The sequence below is a fragment of the Clavelina lepadiformis genome, chromosome 4 (assembly GCF_947623445.1).
Source record: "Clavelina lepadiformis chromosome 4, kaClaLepa1.1, whole genome shotgun sequence".
NCBI lineage: Eukaryota > Metazoa > Chordata > Ascidiacea > Aplousobranchia > Clavelinidae > Clavelina > Clavelina lepadiformis.
Genome location: NC_135243.1, coordinates 2344976 through 2361793, shown reverse-complemented (window position 1 = coordinate 2361793; position 16818 = coordinate 2344976). Strand labels below are relative to the sequence as shown.

The 16818-nt window shown below is 40.4% G+C and overlaps 1 protein-coding gene and 1 long non-coding RNA gene across 4 annotated transcripts in view; one reads left to right on the top strand and one right to left on the bottom strand.

The window, feature by feature from the left end:
* The window catches only part of LOC143453429 (uncharacterized), a 195784-nt gene that overhangs the window by 92724 nt on the left and 86242 nt on the right, over positions 1–16818 (bottom strand). The gene's annotated exons all lie outside the window — the stretch shown is intronic.
* On the top strand, positions 603–6031 carry LOC143453407 (5-oxoprolinase-like). 3 transcript variants are annotated; one of them, XM_076954748.1, is made up of 5 exons: positions 603–842; positions 1071–1209; positions 3426–3631; positions 4829–5035; positions 5373–6031. In XM_076954748.1, the coding sequence occupies exons 1-3, from the start codon at positions 763–765 to the stop codon at positions 3516–3518; spliced, it is 312 nt and encodes a 103-aa protein (XP_076810863.1). In that variant the 5' UTR covers positions 603–762; the 3' UTR covers positions 3519–3631; positions 4829–5035; positions 5373–6031. The 3 variants fall into 2 exon arrangements, with proteins under 3 accessions (XP_076810863.1, XP_076810864.1, XP_076810865.1); XM_076954749.1 differs by lacking the exon at positions 3426–3631 and having other exon boundaries at positions 1071–1186.

Here is a 16818-nt window from a genome sequence, read left to right as displayed (position 1 = left end):
ATTTAGTTGCCGATGTGGTAATTTATGTGGTTACCAACAATCATTTGTTTAGTTGGTATCATATCATATGAAATTACCTGATTATATCAGACAACATTATGCAACATGGCTTCATTATTTCCAACCACACACCAGGTTTTCATCCCTGAGCACACGAAGCCGATATTTTTCACGGCGAATTGCCACGAAAAATTTGCCATTCCGTTCGTGGTCCATGTGTATTTAGTGCTAGTTTTGCGGTAGCTCAGGCAACTTGACAATCTCTTCTCTCTACAACAAAGGCTGTCTCTTATTTAAACAAGATTAAATAGTTACGTCTTTTCCGAATGTTTTTACTTATTTAATTCATTTGGGTGACTTTTTTTTAATTAACAGTTTGCGACAGTTATTTTACTTCATTATTACCAATTTGTTACATCACAGTGTATTATCACAGTTTAAATCATCATCTCGCTGTAATGGTTGGATAATAAAATGTCATATAAACATCTCAATATACATATGTTAATTGATAATCTCGTATTGGTAAATTGGATGATTGCAATTACCTAATAATTTGTTCTTTTCTGATTTGTTTGATATAAATCTTTTGAGAACAATTTCGTTGCATTTCGATCACAGAGCCCATATCTGCACTAGATGTCACTATTGATGAGCTTATAGTCGAGTGTGTGCAAGCATTATCAGATCAGGGTTTTCCCTGAAAGCATCAAAACCGATCTTTATTTAAATCCGAGGTATGAGCGGACCGACTGCGCCCTCATGTGTCAGCCTTCCACTGTGAAAAACTTAGATTTTGTCGCATCAAAGTTTGGTGACTTTTTGCAGACTTTCCAAGCCAGGTGGGTTCTAAGGTCAACACTGGTGCAGTTGAAGTATTTTCAACATTTAGTTGCATAGAACCTCGTCCATGTATAAGTTGTTGTCGAATGATATTTGTAGAATGTTCACAACCAATTACTATGCAACAGCTACGCTGTCGTTTTATTAAAACTTAGCATTCAAATTTTTGGATTATTCAAACATTATTATTTAGTTCACTAACATCAAACTCATTCACGCATCTGCAGATACAAGAAAGGATTTGGTTTTGCCAGTCCAGGACGTGACATCATCAACGATGGTGGCAGAGTTGGAGGTATCGAACTTTCTGGGATTGAAGATCATGCTCTAGTGACATCGAGTGGTAAGCCACCACATGTCGAAAAAGTAAACAGTTTTTTCATATCTAGTTCTCGTATCCTGGACATAAGATCATATCAGATTTCATCCATCAACAATGCCACCTTCTAATGGAAATAATTCAGCCCTTTTAAACACGTTTTCTATCGCTGATTCTGATATCGCATCCCATGCATAGTTGACGTAATTCGCTGCATCTAGCAGATGATGGTTGCCATAGGCAACACCCGCTGCCCCTCTGGGTAACCTTTTTGCTTGCTCTTGTTTGCGTAACTTCAAAGTCTCTTTTAGCTCATAAAGGCTAAGAACATCCTTAACATACAAATATCTCAACTTTTCTTTAGTGCTGCAATTATACCCGTATCGCATGGTTGCTTCCAGCTAGTGCAGTTGGAAGGGAAAATGCCACCTTGACGTTGTTTCTCTCAAAATCAGAAGAATGACCAGGGCCAGTGTCCATCTACAGGAGAACCCGGCGTCCTGTTCTCTTCTTCACTTCAGGATGAAAAACTTTATTGAACCATTTCCAACACCTGTCAACGTCCATCCATGCTTTACCCTGACATAGTACTTTAGAGGCCATTCTCGATTGTTGACACAAGCCGGAAATTTTGGTTTCCCAATCAATGTACAAGGAAGTTTATGCGTTCCTGTGGCATTTGTGCAAGCAACCAGTGACACTCGTTCTTTAGCTTTCTTTTTCCTCGGATAGTGCTGAAATCTCCAGATGGCATGAGCAAGAGCTGAAAAAATAACCCAGTTTCCTCCATGTTATAAACATTCTCGGGATCTTCTCATCGTGGAGAAGAATTTTCTGCAATCCACCACGTGATCGGAATCGGCCACTGCCATGAAGCTTTCAAGTCATCCTCTGATATCAATAGCTGTTCAGCGATTTGTATTGCTTTAAAAACGGCCAATGAGGGCGGAAGTGGAAGGCTTGTGCAGTGCATGCTATCAATCCAAACATACAACATATCCTCCAGTTCAGAAAATTGACCAACAGATGCTTGAAATTGTTTTGTTTTGGTCTCTTCAGACATCAAAGGATATCATTTTCGAATAACTTCTTGATGATTCTTCTAAACCTTTGGAATAATGTCTTCACTCACTTCGTCCTTCCGAGCAAAACTATACTTACTTGGAGGAGCTGGCTCCCTCAACCCGGTGATAACTTCTAATCTCTGAGATTCACTTAAATCAGTGGTTGTCAAACTGTGGTACGCGTACCACTAGCGGTACGCGAGAGCTTTTTAAGTGGTACCGCGTACCGCTGAACATGATTTTTGATGTGCTGTGAATAATGTGTTGCCCCGGATAGACAAGCTTGTGCAGAAGAAACAGTTGCATCTATCAAATTAAATTGCTATTTTTTTGCTATTCATTGGATTCATGGTATAGTAATAACGGTAATAACTAATAAATACCGGTACATTTGAGTAAAATAAGTCATTCAGGAGCCAGGTGGTACACAGTGTAGCAAAAAAACGAATGAGTGGTACGCGATCGCACAAAGTTTGAGAAACACTGACTTAAATGCTTGACATCATGCGCAGTTAAAAGTACAGGATTACTAGGAGTAAGCTACTGTGCAATTATACTCACCACCTAACACAATAATTTCATCTACAAAAACTTGTACAATTTTACTGCAGGCTAGCTCACTACTGCACCTATCTCGTGCAAGCGTTGTATATAGTGCATGCAGATTTGAATCCACTGAACTGGTAACTTATTCGCGATTACAAGTTTGATGCTTTGAACTACTTTACTAATCTAAATTAAAAAGTTCATCTCAAGGACCAAGCTGTGCATTTGTTGTCATAACCGTAAACCCAGCAGACGAAATTATACTTGTGTAATTGTTACGGCTTAAAAGAGTTGATTGTGATGCGCAGTACTGTCACCGTACACATTTCAAGGGAAGAAAAAACGAAAACATTGCTAAGTACGCGCACCTACCTGTTGCGTACTTAAGCTGAAGATTACTGGTCTAGATAATTGTCCAGCACTGCATTTACTTGTTTAGTCTAATTTCTGCGAATTTGTTGCTCCAAGATCTCTCAGCTCTTGACATTTTATCTGTGGTTCAGTCGTTGAAAGTCCAGTATAGTCTTGTGTATATTGCAAGACTTGCTTGTGTAAATATGTTCTTGATAACTGAGTAGGTATAGTTCTATTATGATCATTGTGTGTCGTGAAAACACTCAGTATTTTATGTGTAACATAACATGAATTGACAGGAACGACTTGACTTCTCGTGCGCTCATTTCGGACCTGATGGTGGTCTTGTTTCCAACGCTCCTCACATTCCAGGCCATCTAGGGGCGATATAGGATGCTGTGCAGTACCAGATGATGGCGACAGAGGTCAATTAGGAGATTACATCCTCTCCAATCATCCATGTATTGGAGGAGTTCATCTTCTTGATCTCACCGTGATCACTCCCGTGAGTATCAAATCAGAACTATCAGTACAATGTAACGGTAATCACTGACGGGTACTTACGTTCTGATAATCCACTGACCTGGTACACTAATGATCTATTTGCGATTACAAGTTTGATACTTAGGCCTACTTTACTAATCTAAATTAAAAAGTTCATCTCAAGGACCAAGCTGTGCATTTGTTGTCATAACCGTAAACTCAGCAGACGAAATTACACTTGCGTAATTGTTACGGCTTAAAAGAGTTGATTGTGATGCGCAGTACTGTCACCATACACATTTCAAGGGAAGAAAAAACGAAAACATTGCTAAGTACGCGCACCTACCAGTTGCGTACTTAAGCTGGAGATCACTGGTCTAGATCAGGGCTTCCCAAACTGGGGGTCGCGACCCCGCAAGGGGTCGCGTAACGAACTTCAGGGGTCGCAGAGCGTATACCAATTTTACACGAAGTACAAAATACAATCAAAACAAAATATCGTTCCAGCCTAATCAACATTGAAACCGCCTTGAGACCAGCATTAACAGATATTGAGCCACGGCTGGACTTGCTTTGTAGAAAAAAGCAGTCGCACCAATCACACTGAATAAATGTGTGTGCTTTTTTGTTTCCAGTAGCCTACACTGTAAAAAATCTTTTCTAATTGTAAGTCAGTGAGACAATTGAGACTAATAGTTAGTCTTCCAACGAAAAGTATGGCTTATAGTTAGTCTCAATTGTCTCACTGACTTATAATTAGAAAAGATTTTATGCAGTGTTATAGACGTGTGTAAAGTAGTAAGTAGGCTCTGAGTTCTGGTTGCTTGAATTCAGTCTTTGCATCTCAATAAATGTCACTAATGACTAATGTATATTTCGCACTGCTAATCAACTTAAACGTGAAGGGTCGCGGAAAACTTCAGAAGTTTGAAAGGGGTCGCGAGCAAAAAAGTTTGGGAAGCCCTGGTCTAGATAATTGTCCAGCACTGCATTTACTTGTTTAGTCTAATTTCTGCGAATTTATTTCACCAAGATTTCTCGGCCCTTGACATTTTATCTGTGGTTCAGTCGTTGAAAGTCCAGTATAGTCTTGTGTATATTTCAAGACTTGCTTGTGTAAATATGTTCTTGATAACTGAGTAGGTATAGTTCTATTATGATCATTGTGTGTCATTAGAAGGTTCAGTATTTTTAAATATAACATTACATGAATTGACAGGAACGACTTGACTTCTCGTGCGCTCTTTTCGGACCCGATGGTGGTCTTGTTTCCAACGCTCCTCACATCCCAGGCCACCTAGGGGTCATGCAGGATGTCGTGCAGTACCAGATGATGGCGATACAGAATAAGGAGGGTGATTACATCCTCTCTAAATATCCATGGGCTGGAGTACTTCGTATTTTTTATCTAACTGTGATCACTCCTGTGAGTATGATCATGTGATTTGCTTGGTGATGTGATAAATGTTATAGATCTGATCACGAAGTTTATCATAGGATGTTCAAAAATTTCATGATTGTGTAGCAACGGTGTTTGTGTTAACTAACCGCTACTGAAGCATTTTGAGAAGGTTGCGATTTATGCTGGGATGTGATTGTGATTTATGTGATAATGTTGTGAATGACGTGCTTTCTCGTATCATATGATGCTGAAAAGTTTCATGGTAGTTGTTGTGTGAAATGACGAATTGGTTTCTGGTTTTCTAATGAGTCAGAATTACCTTTAAACCCGATTGAACTTGTTTTTACTTGTTACCTCACAGAAGTAACAGCGGTTCTCATGCTCCCAGGAGAATTCACTAGTTGCAACCGGACCCACAATCTCCATGGCAACCTGGCCGACTTGAGAGCGCTAGTTGCCGCTAACCAGAAGGTAAGTGTCTTTGTGACGTCACAACTGTATCAATCACAGACATTTCAACGAAGCTTTCTGTTTAGGGTATCCACCTGGTCCAGGAGCTCATATTGAGCAGCGCGACATTCGATTTCGAAGGGACACCCCCCATGGCGATAAACAAGTTGAACGCGCCAAGAGCGATCAGCAAGTCTGCCATCATCTACTCCCTCAGGTGCATGGTGGGCTACGACATCCCGCTTAACCAGGGCTGCCTCGCCCCTATCCCCGTCAACATACCCAAGTGGTCCATACTCGACCCCGATATCCAGATATCCGGTCGTCCTCAAGAACTTCCAGCTTCTCCCGTGCACTGGCGGAGACGGGGTTTTGAGGAAGATTCTCTTTTGAAACAACTTAACGCTGTCAGTGTCGTTTATTAAACTATGCTCTGTACTAGCAAATGTTTTGATTTTTTAAAGTTACTGAATTTTTTCAAAAGTTTACGTTTTTAAGCCACATTTTGATGCACTCGTAGACAATATTTTTTGCGTCACTCACAAAATAACGCGGTGTAGTTTCAAATGACATCTGGTCGTATTATTGGCTGTCGCCCTTTCAAACCTTGTCACGTGCATCAGCCTCAGCACTGGTTCTACAAGTTTTAATTTTGAAACAATTTTGCGAGATAATTCACTGAAAGCGAAATTCAGCTTGTTCCAACACCAGCCAGACACAAAATCCAGCTCCATGCGACCTGATGCGTGTTGTTGAAGCTTCTCGACTACTTGTGAGTGACCTTGCAGCCCAGCATTGGAGAGATCGCAATCTCGTCCTTACTCCACATACAAGCCTGATCCGGAGAACGACGCAGGAAAGTTTCGAGCCAGCATCTTTTCTAAGAATCCATTTTTAAAATCAGACGTAGGTAACTTACAGCAGATACTGATTATACACGGCCCACAAGGTAAAAATATGTTTCATGGCAAGTTTGTATCTACCCAAGGTCCCGGCTCACACCTACTCGTCTAACCACACAAATACGCAATTTTTATCACCTCATTTGACCGCCTTGCGCCTTATTCTGAAACATCAACCGATCTGGCCGCCTTTATTTCTACCGCATGTTGGCGCTAGTGCGCTACAAATATTCCAAGCTTTTATGTGAACGTCGTATATCATTTGCTGCGCTGGTGTTAAGTAATCGCTTGTACACGAAGCAAAATAATGGTTGGTTCCTGTGTTTTTCATAATAATTATTATCCAACACAAAGCAAAGACTAATTTTATTTGATAACAATACGTTTTAACACTTATTATTACGCAATAAAAGCTGTGTTGATTCATGAATATTTGCCTAGATTAGCCAGAATAAATCGATGAAATAGGACAAAGTAACGTACACGTGACAAAATTCATCCAATCAGTGGCGATAAATATGACTTTGAAAGACGGCGACAACCTGAAAGTTTTTAAAGCAAAGCGGAAGTCCAGAGAACAGCTGGTGTAAGTTGCGCATGCGCACAAGTATTCCATGTATGCATGTATAGCGACAACTGACTTTCTTTGCGCAGTGATGCATGTCTGGTCCAGGTCAGTGCACAAGTGACGTCATCTCGTTCCACCGACGGTGGGGAAATAGTTGAGTGATTTCACCCCTTGTAATGCGGTATGTTCGACTTTAAGTGCGATTTTTAATGAATGCTAATAAAATCACTTGAAGCATCCATGCGTAGGTTTATGCGCAACGTAACAAAGCATTGTGTTACGCAACATAGCGTAAAAGTAATCCAACCACCTTTAGTAACAGACATGGGGCGAGGTATTTAGGTTTCGAGTAATGTGTCGGTCATTTGATGAGATCAGTGTGAAGTGCTGTATGTTCGACTTTAAATGCGATTTTTAATGAAGGTTAATAAAATCACTTGAAGCATCCATGCGTAGGTTTATGCGCAACGTAACAAAGCATTGTGTTACGCAACATAGCGTAAAAGTAATCCAACCACCTTTAGTAACAGACATGGGGCGAGGTATTTAGGTTTCGAGTAATGTGTCGGTCATTTGATGAGATCAGTGTGAAGTGCTGTATGTTCGACTTTAAATGCGATTTTTAATGAAGGTTAATAAAATCACTTGAAGCATCCATGCGTAGGTTTATGCGCAACGTAACAAAGCATTGTGTTACGCAACATAGCGTAAAAGTAATCCAACCACCTTTAGTAACAGACATGGGCGAGGTATTTGCTTTCGAGTAATGTGTCGGTCATTTGATGAGATCAGTGTGAAGAGCTGGAGCTGATTGGAGCTGGACCTCAGTGCGAGTTGACTCCAGCGATATCAAGCTCCTTCTGGATGGAACCATCGTTCCTGGTAAAAGATTGTTTTGAATATTTAAACATGAATTGATTGATTGAAACCACTTTGACCACGATTTGTTGCATTTTTTGTTTTTGGCAGCAAGTTTATCTTGATAATATTTGTCTTTTCGGGAAAGCATCTGTAAAATAAATTGAACGCAATCTAAAAGAGCGCCGGTGTAGTGCAAAAGGCAAAAGTACGTTCCAACACCAGAAGGTTTCATATTTAATTTAGCTGCTGTTCCTACGTCACGACTCGCTATTCCTACAATGTTTTGTCAGTTTAACAAAAATCAAGCAAACTAACACAATTACGCTGACACGGGCGATAAAACGAAGCAGTAAATCTCTGATATTCTTCAGTGTCATAAAAAACTTTACCTCTTTAAATTTACGTTTGTTTACTCACGCGGAGAAGCTTGTTTGGCTTCGTAAAGCTGACCACCTTTTGAGCCTGGGCTGCTAAATTTTTGTTTAATTTTGAGCAACGCGATTTCCTGCTCGTATGAAGCGGCTTGACAAGAATCCACTTTCAACAAACAAGACCAGTCCAGACCTGTCCAATACCAGGACATGTCACCAACAACAAAGTTACAGACGTAGAAACAAGCGCGGTCACTCCATGAATGCGGTTTTGACATCTGAGACCAAACTAAATCGTATGTATAAGTGGTATGTAATGTAAATGCGCTTGGTTGGTTACGAAAGGTGACATTATCATTCAACCCCACACCATTGGTGCTGGATCACTCCAAGTAATGCGTCATCGAGAATTAAGAAAAATAAAATTTGATTAGAAGATTTTTTCCTAACTTTGTGCTTTTCCAGGAAGTTGCATAAATTTTATGAGATATCGGGCGACATATAAATATGAGCAAACACGCTTCTTGTCACCACTAACTGGTTGGTCATAAATAACAAAATGAGACTTGGTAAAATTAACCTCCATCTTAGCTGCAATATTCCACCTGAATATAATGCGGCTTTGGTTTATGATTTTGTTACAACTTGCTCGCATACGTTGTCTATAAAGTAACTCAATCATTTTTTGAAGTTCAAGAAAATCGTTTAACACTTTAACATAAAGATTTCATATCGTGTAATATTGGCGTAAAAACAACTTTGCCGGTCATATAAATGTATTTTCTGTGTATATATTTATACATGAGTTTATATCGGTTCATTTTCCATGGTCTTTTCAACAGTATATTGTATAAGCAAATACGTGTTTTCCAATGCACGCCGCAAAATGAAATAAGCTAAATCATGCATAATGCTTAGAGTTGAATCTGTGTATGTGCATTGAAATGACAAATATGCCAATTTGCAAGGGTCAGGGTATATAGTGATGACTAAACGGCCAATTGTTAGACGACCCTTCACGGACTTGGAATGACCACTCGTTGGCGACTAAAACTTTTCCACTTTAGGCAAAATTTTAGTAGAGATAAAATACTCTTTAGCTTGGTTGTTACTCGATTGAAGAGCAACAAGGAATGTTAAAGCAAGATGCGCAGTTATATCGGAAGTGACGTTTACCCGTCGGTTATTTTTTACTCTTTGTTTGTCGCCACTGTCTGATCTCAAGTTGCCAGCGACATGACGTTTTAGGTCTAACGCCACTTATGCGAGACAAACATTTCAATGCACCGGAACAAATCCTTCATCAATTAAATTAATGACTGCTGCGATGTAAATAAACTACAATGCGTTGTTTGTAGCTGAAGTGCGATCTGCAACTTGCTTCAATGCAATGGACTAAAGTTGCCACAACTGCTCAGCACCGTTTATAAAGTCACTGATCATTTCTACATTTTATAATCTATGGAAGTTGGTGAATTATTCTAATAGAATCGAAGTACTCTTATAGTACGTAGAAGTACTACTGTAGTGGTAGGTAGAATAATGTTATAATATTACTGTGATAAAAGTCTGCTCTGGCGTTGCTTGAATCAAAGCGCACCCCGTGACAAAGCAACTGAACAAGGATAATTAACTTGCTTATGCCCATGCATGGAGTTCATTACAGTAATGTAACTCATGTTAGTATTGATGAAGACACAAGTAAATAGTTTTATGGCATTGAGTCTTACTAAAGCTACGGATTATCCTTTTAACAGCTTTGTTTACGACGCACACGTCACAAAGGTGAACGCCCGAGTTATTTTACGACCCAGTTCCACAATCGTCGTCTACATCGAGCTAACCATTAATAAAATTCCTCGCCTTCCATTATTTAGCAACGTAAGTTGAAAGATTTTTTCCTGACTTTGTACTTTTCCAGGAAGTTGCATAAACTTTATGAGATATTGGGCGACCTATAAATGTGAGCAAACTCGCTTCTTGTCACTCATGACGCGTAGAATTGAAGCCGAGGAAAGGATTTTAAATGATACGAAGTGGTGTAGAATGTTTTTCAAAAATAGAAAGACAGATATTTGCTCTTTCTGACAGATGCGTCAGTCGATATTATACCACATTGTAAGACAATGTACACCTGGTGGCCTGGGTCTGAATTAAGTGCAATAGTAATGGTAAACTATAGCTAAAACGTATTGAATGGAATACGCTTCGTAGATAAGCGATGTGTGGCGGGAAGCATTTATTTGCAGAATAGAAATGTTAGAAATAATATTGCATTTACGAATAAAGCATTTTAGTTTGTTACGGCTCTGTGGCGGTTAATGCCAATTTTCACTTCCCTTTAAAATCTCCGCATCCCACACATTTTTATACTTTCCGCTAATTACCTCGGGTAGTATATAGGCTTCTTATGTATGTGTCTATGTAGATTTTCATTCAGTTTATTTTGTCCAGTTCGGTTTATTTCAATACAACTTTGATCGATGTTTCTCATTGTGCTGGCAGCGTCGATTTATTTGCAGTGCTGGTTGAGGTTTCTTATATAAACGCGTGTGTTTGTGTTCATTTTCATTCAGTCGAAAAAAGCACGGAACTTTTGTTGGAGTCTGATCATCTCGAAGTCATGACGAGGCCATCTCTATGTCTATCTATCTCTTCTGCGGCCATATACGATGCCCGTTGAGCGTCTTCACTTCTCAGTGTCCATCCTACACTTTCAGGAGCGAATCCAGAGGATGACGTAACGCAGATACCGTCAGTCACCACAGTTATTACCGTTACCGGTCTAGACTAGCGCCAACAGCCAAAAAAGAGCTGTGGCTCAGCTTCTTCGACTACATTTGCATGTTTCTAAATGTGAGGCAGTAAAATTACGATTAAAACGAACCAATAGTTCTACAGAAGCTGGTTTGTGGTTCCGTGGGTTGAGGTGACTCCACTTGGCTGAAGTACAATTAATGTTGTGTCGTGATAGAATGTGAATGACTGGTTGTTTCTTCATCGTTTATTTACAGTGAAGTGATTATAGCTCACCATGTGCCTATTCACGATATGAGGTCGGCAATTCTATATCGTCTTATTATTTTAAAGTTAAGCTGATGGCTGATTTTTAACAAAACTACCGAATTGTCGACAAAATTGCTGAAGCTGCAAAGACTGCTCCTCCTACCGCCAAGAAAAGTGCTCGGGTATTTGCTGAGAGTTGACGTTTCAAAACTGTTGCTAATATGATATGTCAGTGGCGAAAAATAAACGTTATGATAATTCCATTTCTTTTATTTTGCAGGTTTCAAATTAGGTGTATGATTAATACTAGCAGTAATAGCAGATTTATCTTAATATCATTTGTATTTTCAACGTTTTCATCTTAAAGAACAGGTAAATATTGTTAGTTGTTACTTAGCTATATCATGTTGTTAGCACCTGGAAATAGCGTAATAATTACAATCGCCGTAATCGCCGTAAATCTATGAGCTAAAAATAATCAATTCCGATACCATGTGTAGTAGCTTGCCTGCTGTATTACGTTGTGGTTAAGAAATAAGAGCTTGCGTGGCTGGAGAGAACTTGGTATCAGCGACAGTTAAAGAGCAATTATGCAGCTATTGAGAATGTGACGTTCTGCGTTGTCCTTATTTCAATTTGGGAATTCCCCGAGCATGATCGCCGAATTCATAATCACAAATTGGCGGGAAACGTACCACTGCAGGTTATATGTCATAATCGCTATTGTCTGTCTCAGTCAACAAAAGAGTTGCTCACTTGTCTAAGATTATACCCGCTATAGAACATGAGTTTTACAAATTTTGCATAAAAAGGCTTTTAACGAAAAAACTGTCATTTAGCTTCTTCTTTCGTATAAGGTCGGCTCAAGGATATTCAGCTACCAATTGCAGCCATTTCTTCCCTTCTTCGTCAGGGGTCTTCAGGTCCTCTTGGCTTATGGGTGGGTGTAGGACACGACAGTCGAAGATGTGTTCTGCTGTTTGTGATTCTGCACCGAAATTGCATGATGGTGATATTTTGAGGCCCCAGCGGTGCATGCATTCGCCAAAACGACCTACTCCTGTTCTGAGGCGGTTCAGGGTTGTCCAGACTTATTCGAGGAAGGTCTGCGCCAGCAGGAGGGTGGAGGGTCCCACACTGAACTGAGGGGGGGGGGGTGCGGGACACTTCTTTTCAGTCGTTGCACCATGCAGTGTCGATGTTAAAGTCACCTAGCTCGTGCTTTACGACATCTCAATATCTCATATTTCATTGCTTTTATTTAAACTCTTTTGATTGTTTCGTTGTTTCTTTTGTTGTTTGATGATTATGATGTAACACACAAAGTAAATATAACTTACTTACCTTATTAAATTAAGAAAAACAGCATTAGAGACTTCCAAGTATTTTTCCAGCTGGGCTTGTAAATAGAAAAGTGACAAAAACTCAAAGTAATTCGGGACGTCTATCTTCTAATAAATGTATATGACGTTATATTCACTGCATATGAGCTATGTGTTTGAGACCTACCCAGGTCTAGTGTGGTCAGATATGAAACATAGATAAATGAGATTTTAAATGCATTGATTGCAAAATAGGATGGCGTATTAACTGAAGTAATTAAAATTATATTCTATTTTTTACTGAGCACAAAAGCAATGAAAAGTGTAAGTTATATTGCCGAGTTATCAGCAAGCGTTGTTTGCTCAGCATAATGCGGTGCCAGGACGCAATAAAGTATCCAGGAAATAACCCGCCATATATCAACGTAAGCAAACAAGCTCGGCTCGACTCGGTGTAAACTTGGTGCCCTCCTAAAACGTGCAAAATGGTTGACGTCGATTGGGAATTTTAGAAGTGCTGCGTTTTGTTTTTACCGAACACAAAAATTTTTACGACGTGAGTAGTCCATTCTGCCTTTGCGTTGAAACGTAAAAGCGTCAAAGTGACGTTTTAAACCCATGTTATAGATCTGATGATTTGACACCGACACCATTTATCAAATATCCAAGGAAGGTTAATTTTGACTTTGCCTACTTTAGTTCGCATTCGTGCCGACTGTCGTCTAAGTAAAACGTTCAAAATGACTCGAATAGTTTAAGCGATTTACTCATCAGCAAATTAAACGTTCGTGGACTATTTTCCGGGCCAAAGCAAATATTTGCACAAGCATAGATGATTTGCCGTTTGTATAGAAAAGGCAGTTTTGATTCTGTCTCTAGGTTCTATGCTATCACATTGTAATGAACTCTTTTGTTATATCAAGAGTGGAAAACAATTTCTTGCCATTCCAATTATAGGCGCATGCATAGACTGGCAATTATGAACTAAGCTTGAGAATACATTTGTTTAAAGAACAAGAATATCATTCCAAAAACAATAAGTTCTGTTTTTCATTAACGATATCATGTCGTATCATATATGTCATATCGTATCATATATGCCATATCGTATCATATCACGTACGATATCGTGTCCAGCGGTATCATCGTCAAGCAGTTTTTTTACTTCCTGGTCAATTAATTTTCGTCTTTCTGGTGATATTGACTTTAGGTTACACGTAAACAGCTCGCCTGAATACATAATACGATGCACTGTGCAGTGTGTTACGTCATCGGGGATCTTCTGCAGACAAGTTGTCAATGCCGGAAACTCAGTTAACATCTTTTGATATTTATCCGGGCGGTTCAGTTCGAACCAAGAAATGTGTGAAATTGGGACTTGCGTCCCCTTCGCGTAAATTGCCGTGTGTTGGACCCTATAGCACAGGTTTCGCTGTGTTGGTTAAAGGACTAATTGAAAATAAGTCAGGACATCATATGCCTAAAATCGTCGTCTGACAATCCACTGCAACAAAGTTAAATTGGGAAGCCAAGATGGACATCTAAATACTGTTTAAGAAAAAATAGAAATTTATGTCTCGTTTGCGGCAACCTGAGAGCTGACGGCTTGCGCTTCGGCGTTGTATGGTCTACCTTAACTATGCTAACAGCACCACCGCTGTCAATCACAGAGCGAATATGATGACGTGGCATCGTAAAAAGTCAACAGAGAGTTATCACGAGTCAGTTTGTGGATGTCACGTGATGCTTTCGATAACAACCCTGTTAGTTTCCCTGCTTCTACAAAGTGGACCAGTATCTGTCACATTTGCGCGCGTTTGCACCGAAGCGGCGGTTATAGTAACATTCATTCTCGTCGCCTGATGCTCGGGTTGAGCGGCTACTCTTCCCCGGTCTTCTGTTACACTGATGTCCGCTGCGAGTTATCGTTTCCTCGGTCTCGGCCTCGGCCAATGTGCGAGTCATTCATTTTCCGACCAATTTTGATTACTTGGCTCTCTGTAATTATTACTTTAGCTTGGTAATTGTTGGAGCTATTATGACACTTTGCTGCTTGGTATCCATAATACGAATTACTGTGAATAGAATCAATGAAACCAGTGCGGCTGGTGACGAAATTATCTTCTGAATGCGCTGGCGATGTCGCGCGTGGTTCATTGTCAATGTGATATGTTCGAGCATATGCTTCGTGAAATGTTGAAACGATCGCCAAAATGTCATCGACCAATCAATCAACCAATCAAAATGACATCGGCCTGCCACCGTGTTCGCAAAGGTTCCTAACTGACGAGTTGAAAAGTGCGACGTCAACTTTTTAATAAATTGAGCTTTAACCATTCCTTCAGCTGTAGGCGTGAGGTTTTCTCACCAATGACGCACAAATATCACCGCATAAACTGGGAAGGTTTTAATTCAACGAGCAATAAATCTGATGTTACCATGTATGTGTTGTCTGTGCGCTCCCTGAAGCTCTGTGTATGTAGACGCAATAACTTGTCAAAGCACTCAGCACTGTCATCAGTTGGGACCTCTGGTAGCGAACGCAGTTGCGCGTGTGTCAGTGACTTCGGCCAGACTATTGCCGTCTCTGTCCTGTGTTTACTGACGAGATGCTTTCGGCATCGATCCATTGATCTAGTAACCTTTCGAGTTAACACAATCGCCATAAATCTATGAACTAAAAATAATCGATTCAGATGCCTTGTGATGCAGTCCTTGGTCGTGTAGCAGCTTGCCTGCGGTATTGCATTGTGGGTAGAAAATAAGAGCTTGCATGGTTGGCAAAAGCTCGGCATGATGACAATATTACTTGCATCGTTGGCAGGATCATCAGTGTCACGGGAGACCCACTTGTGGCGATTATGCGATCAAAGTAAAGTACACAGTGGCGTTGGAAGGTAAACTCTTGGATACATAGCACAGCGCAAATCTCTGGAATGTGTCACGTTTGTGTTTGCTCAAACACCAGCGGATATTAGCGGCGTTTAAGCAATAAGACTCAGGCATCTCTTGTTTTCAACGTATATGCAATTAATCGCCGAGCGCTTTTAGCATCTAAACAAAATCTCGCGCACTTTGATGGGACAATTGGACAGGTTGGACTAAATCTAATTGCAGCTCGTGGTAGCTTAACGCTGTTGGTAGCCTAGAATGCGTGTTGAATCAAAGCTCATTAATACTCTTGTCTTCGAATTCTTGTCTCGAATCATGACCGATGGCATCCAGGAACAGCAACAAACGCACGATAACTAACGCAAAATAAAAAAATAGTCACAAAACTCACGGTTTGAAAGGACAGACAGTTTTAGTCATTGCTCCATCTCCCCATCTAGCGGTAATTGAAATGCAGGGTAGACGTTCGATTCACTCAAAGTAAACGAAATTTTAAAAGCATTGATTGCAAAATAAGATGTCGTATTAACTGTAAACGTGAAGTTAATATTCTATTTTATACTGAGCACGAAATCAATAAAAAGTGTAAGTTATATCGCCGAGTTATCAGCAAGCGTTGTTTGCTCAGCGTGATACGGTGCCAGGACGCAATAAAGTATCCAGGAGATAACCCGCCATATATCGACGTAAGCAAACAAGCTCGGCGCTCATAGCTTTTCTCACCTAGGGCTCTCGGCAGCAACGAGGCGGCTCTGGAACTATGTTAGCAACGAAGCACAAAGGGGCGGCTCGGGGACTGCGACGGCAAAGAGCTCGCTCCGGAAATCCGGCGGCAACGAGCGTATTTCTGTTTTCAGGGTTTCCAGGGTGCTCCTGGATTTTCGGCGGAAACGAGACTGCTCCTGAACTCAACTCTGTTGGCAATTTCTCCTCCTTAGTTTATCACCCGTACTTCGTAGCCCCCTCCCTGTACGTAGCCTCCTCCACTCTGTCGACTTATAGAGATGTTAATATAAAACAGGTTTTTATGAATCAGGAATTGATTAAATTGATCAATACCAAACTAAACAGCGACAAAAGAGAACGGTTTTATTTGTGGCTACTTGCAGCCTTGTTACAACTCAACTAAGTCAGTGCAATACCAATATTGAAGGACGCGGCAATAACATACGTCATATTTACAGCGCAGCATTCGCTGAGCCTTTAACTGTAGTTTGTCCACAAACGTTAATTTGGCGGAAAAGGCTTCACCGGAACATGACTTAGGCGGCAATAAAGCTGCTCCAAGATTTTCGGCTGGAAACAACATTGCTCTAGAAACACTGACGTTAACGTAGCTGCTCAAAGACTTCCGACGGCAACCACGCTACTCTAGGGATTCTGGCAGACAAATAACTGCTCTGGGATTCAGTCCTGAGAGATAGAAGGCTACTTC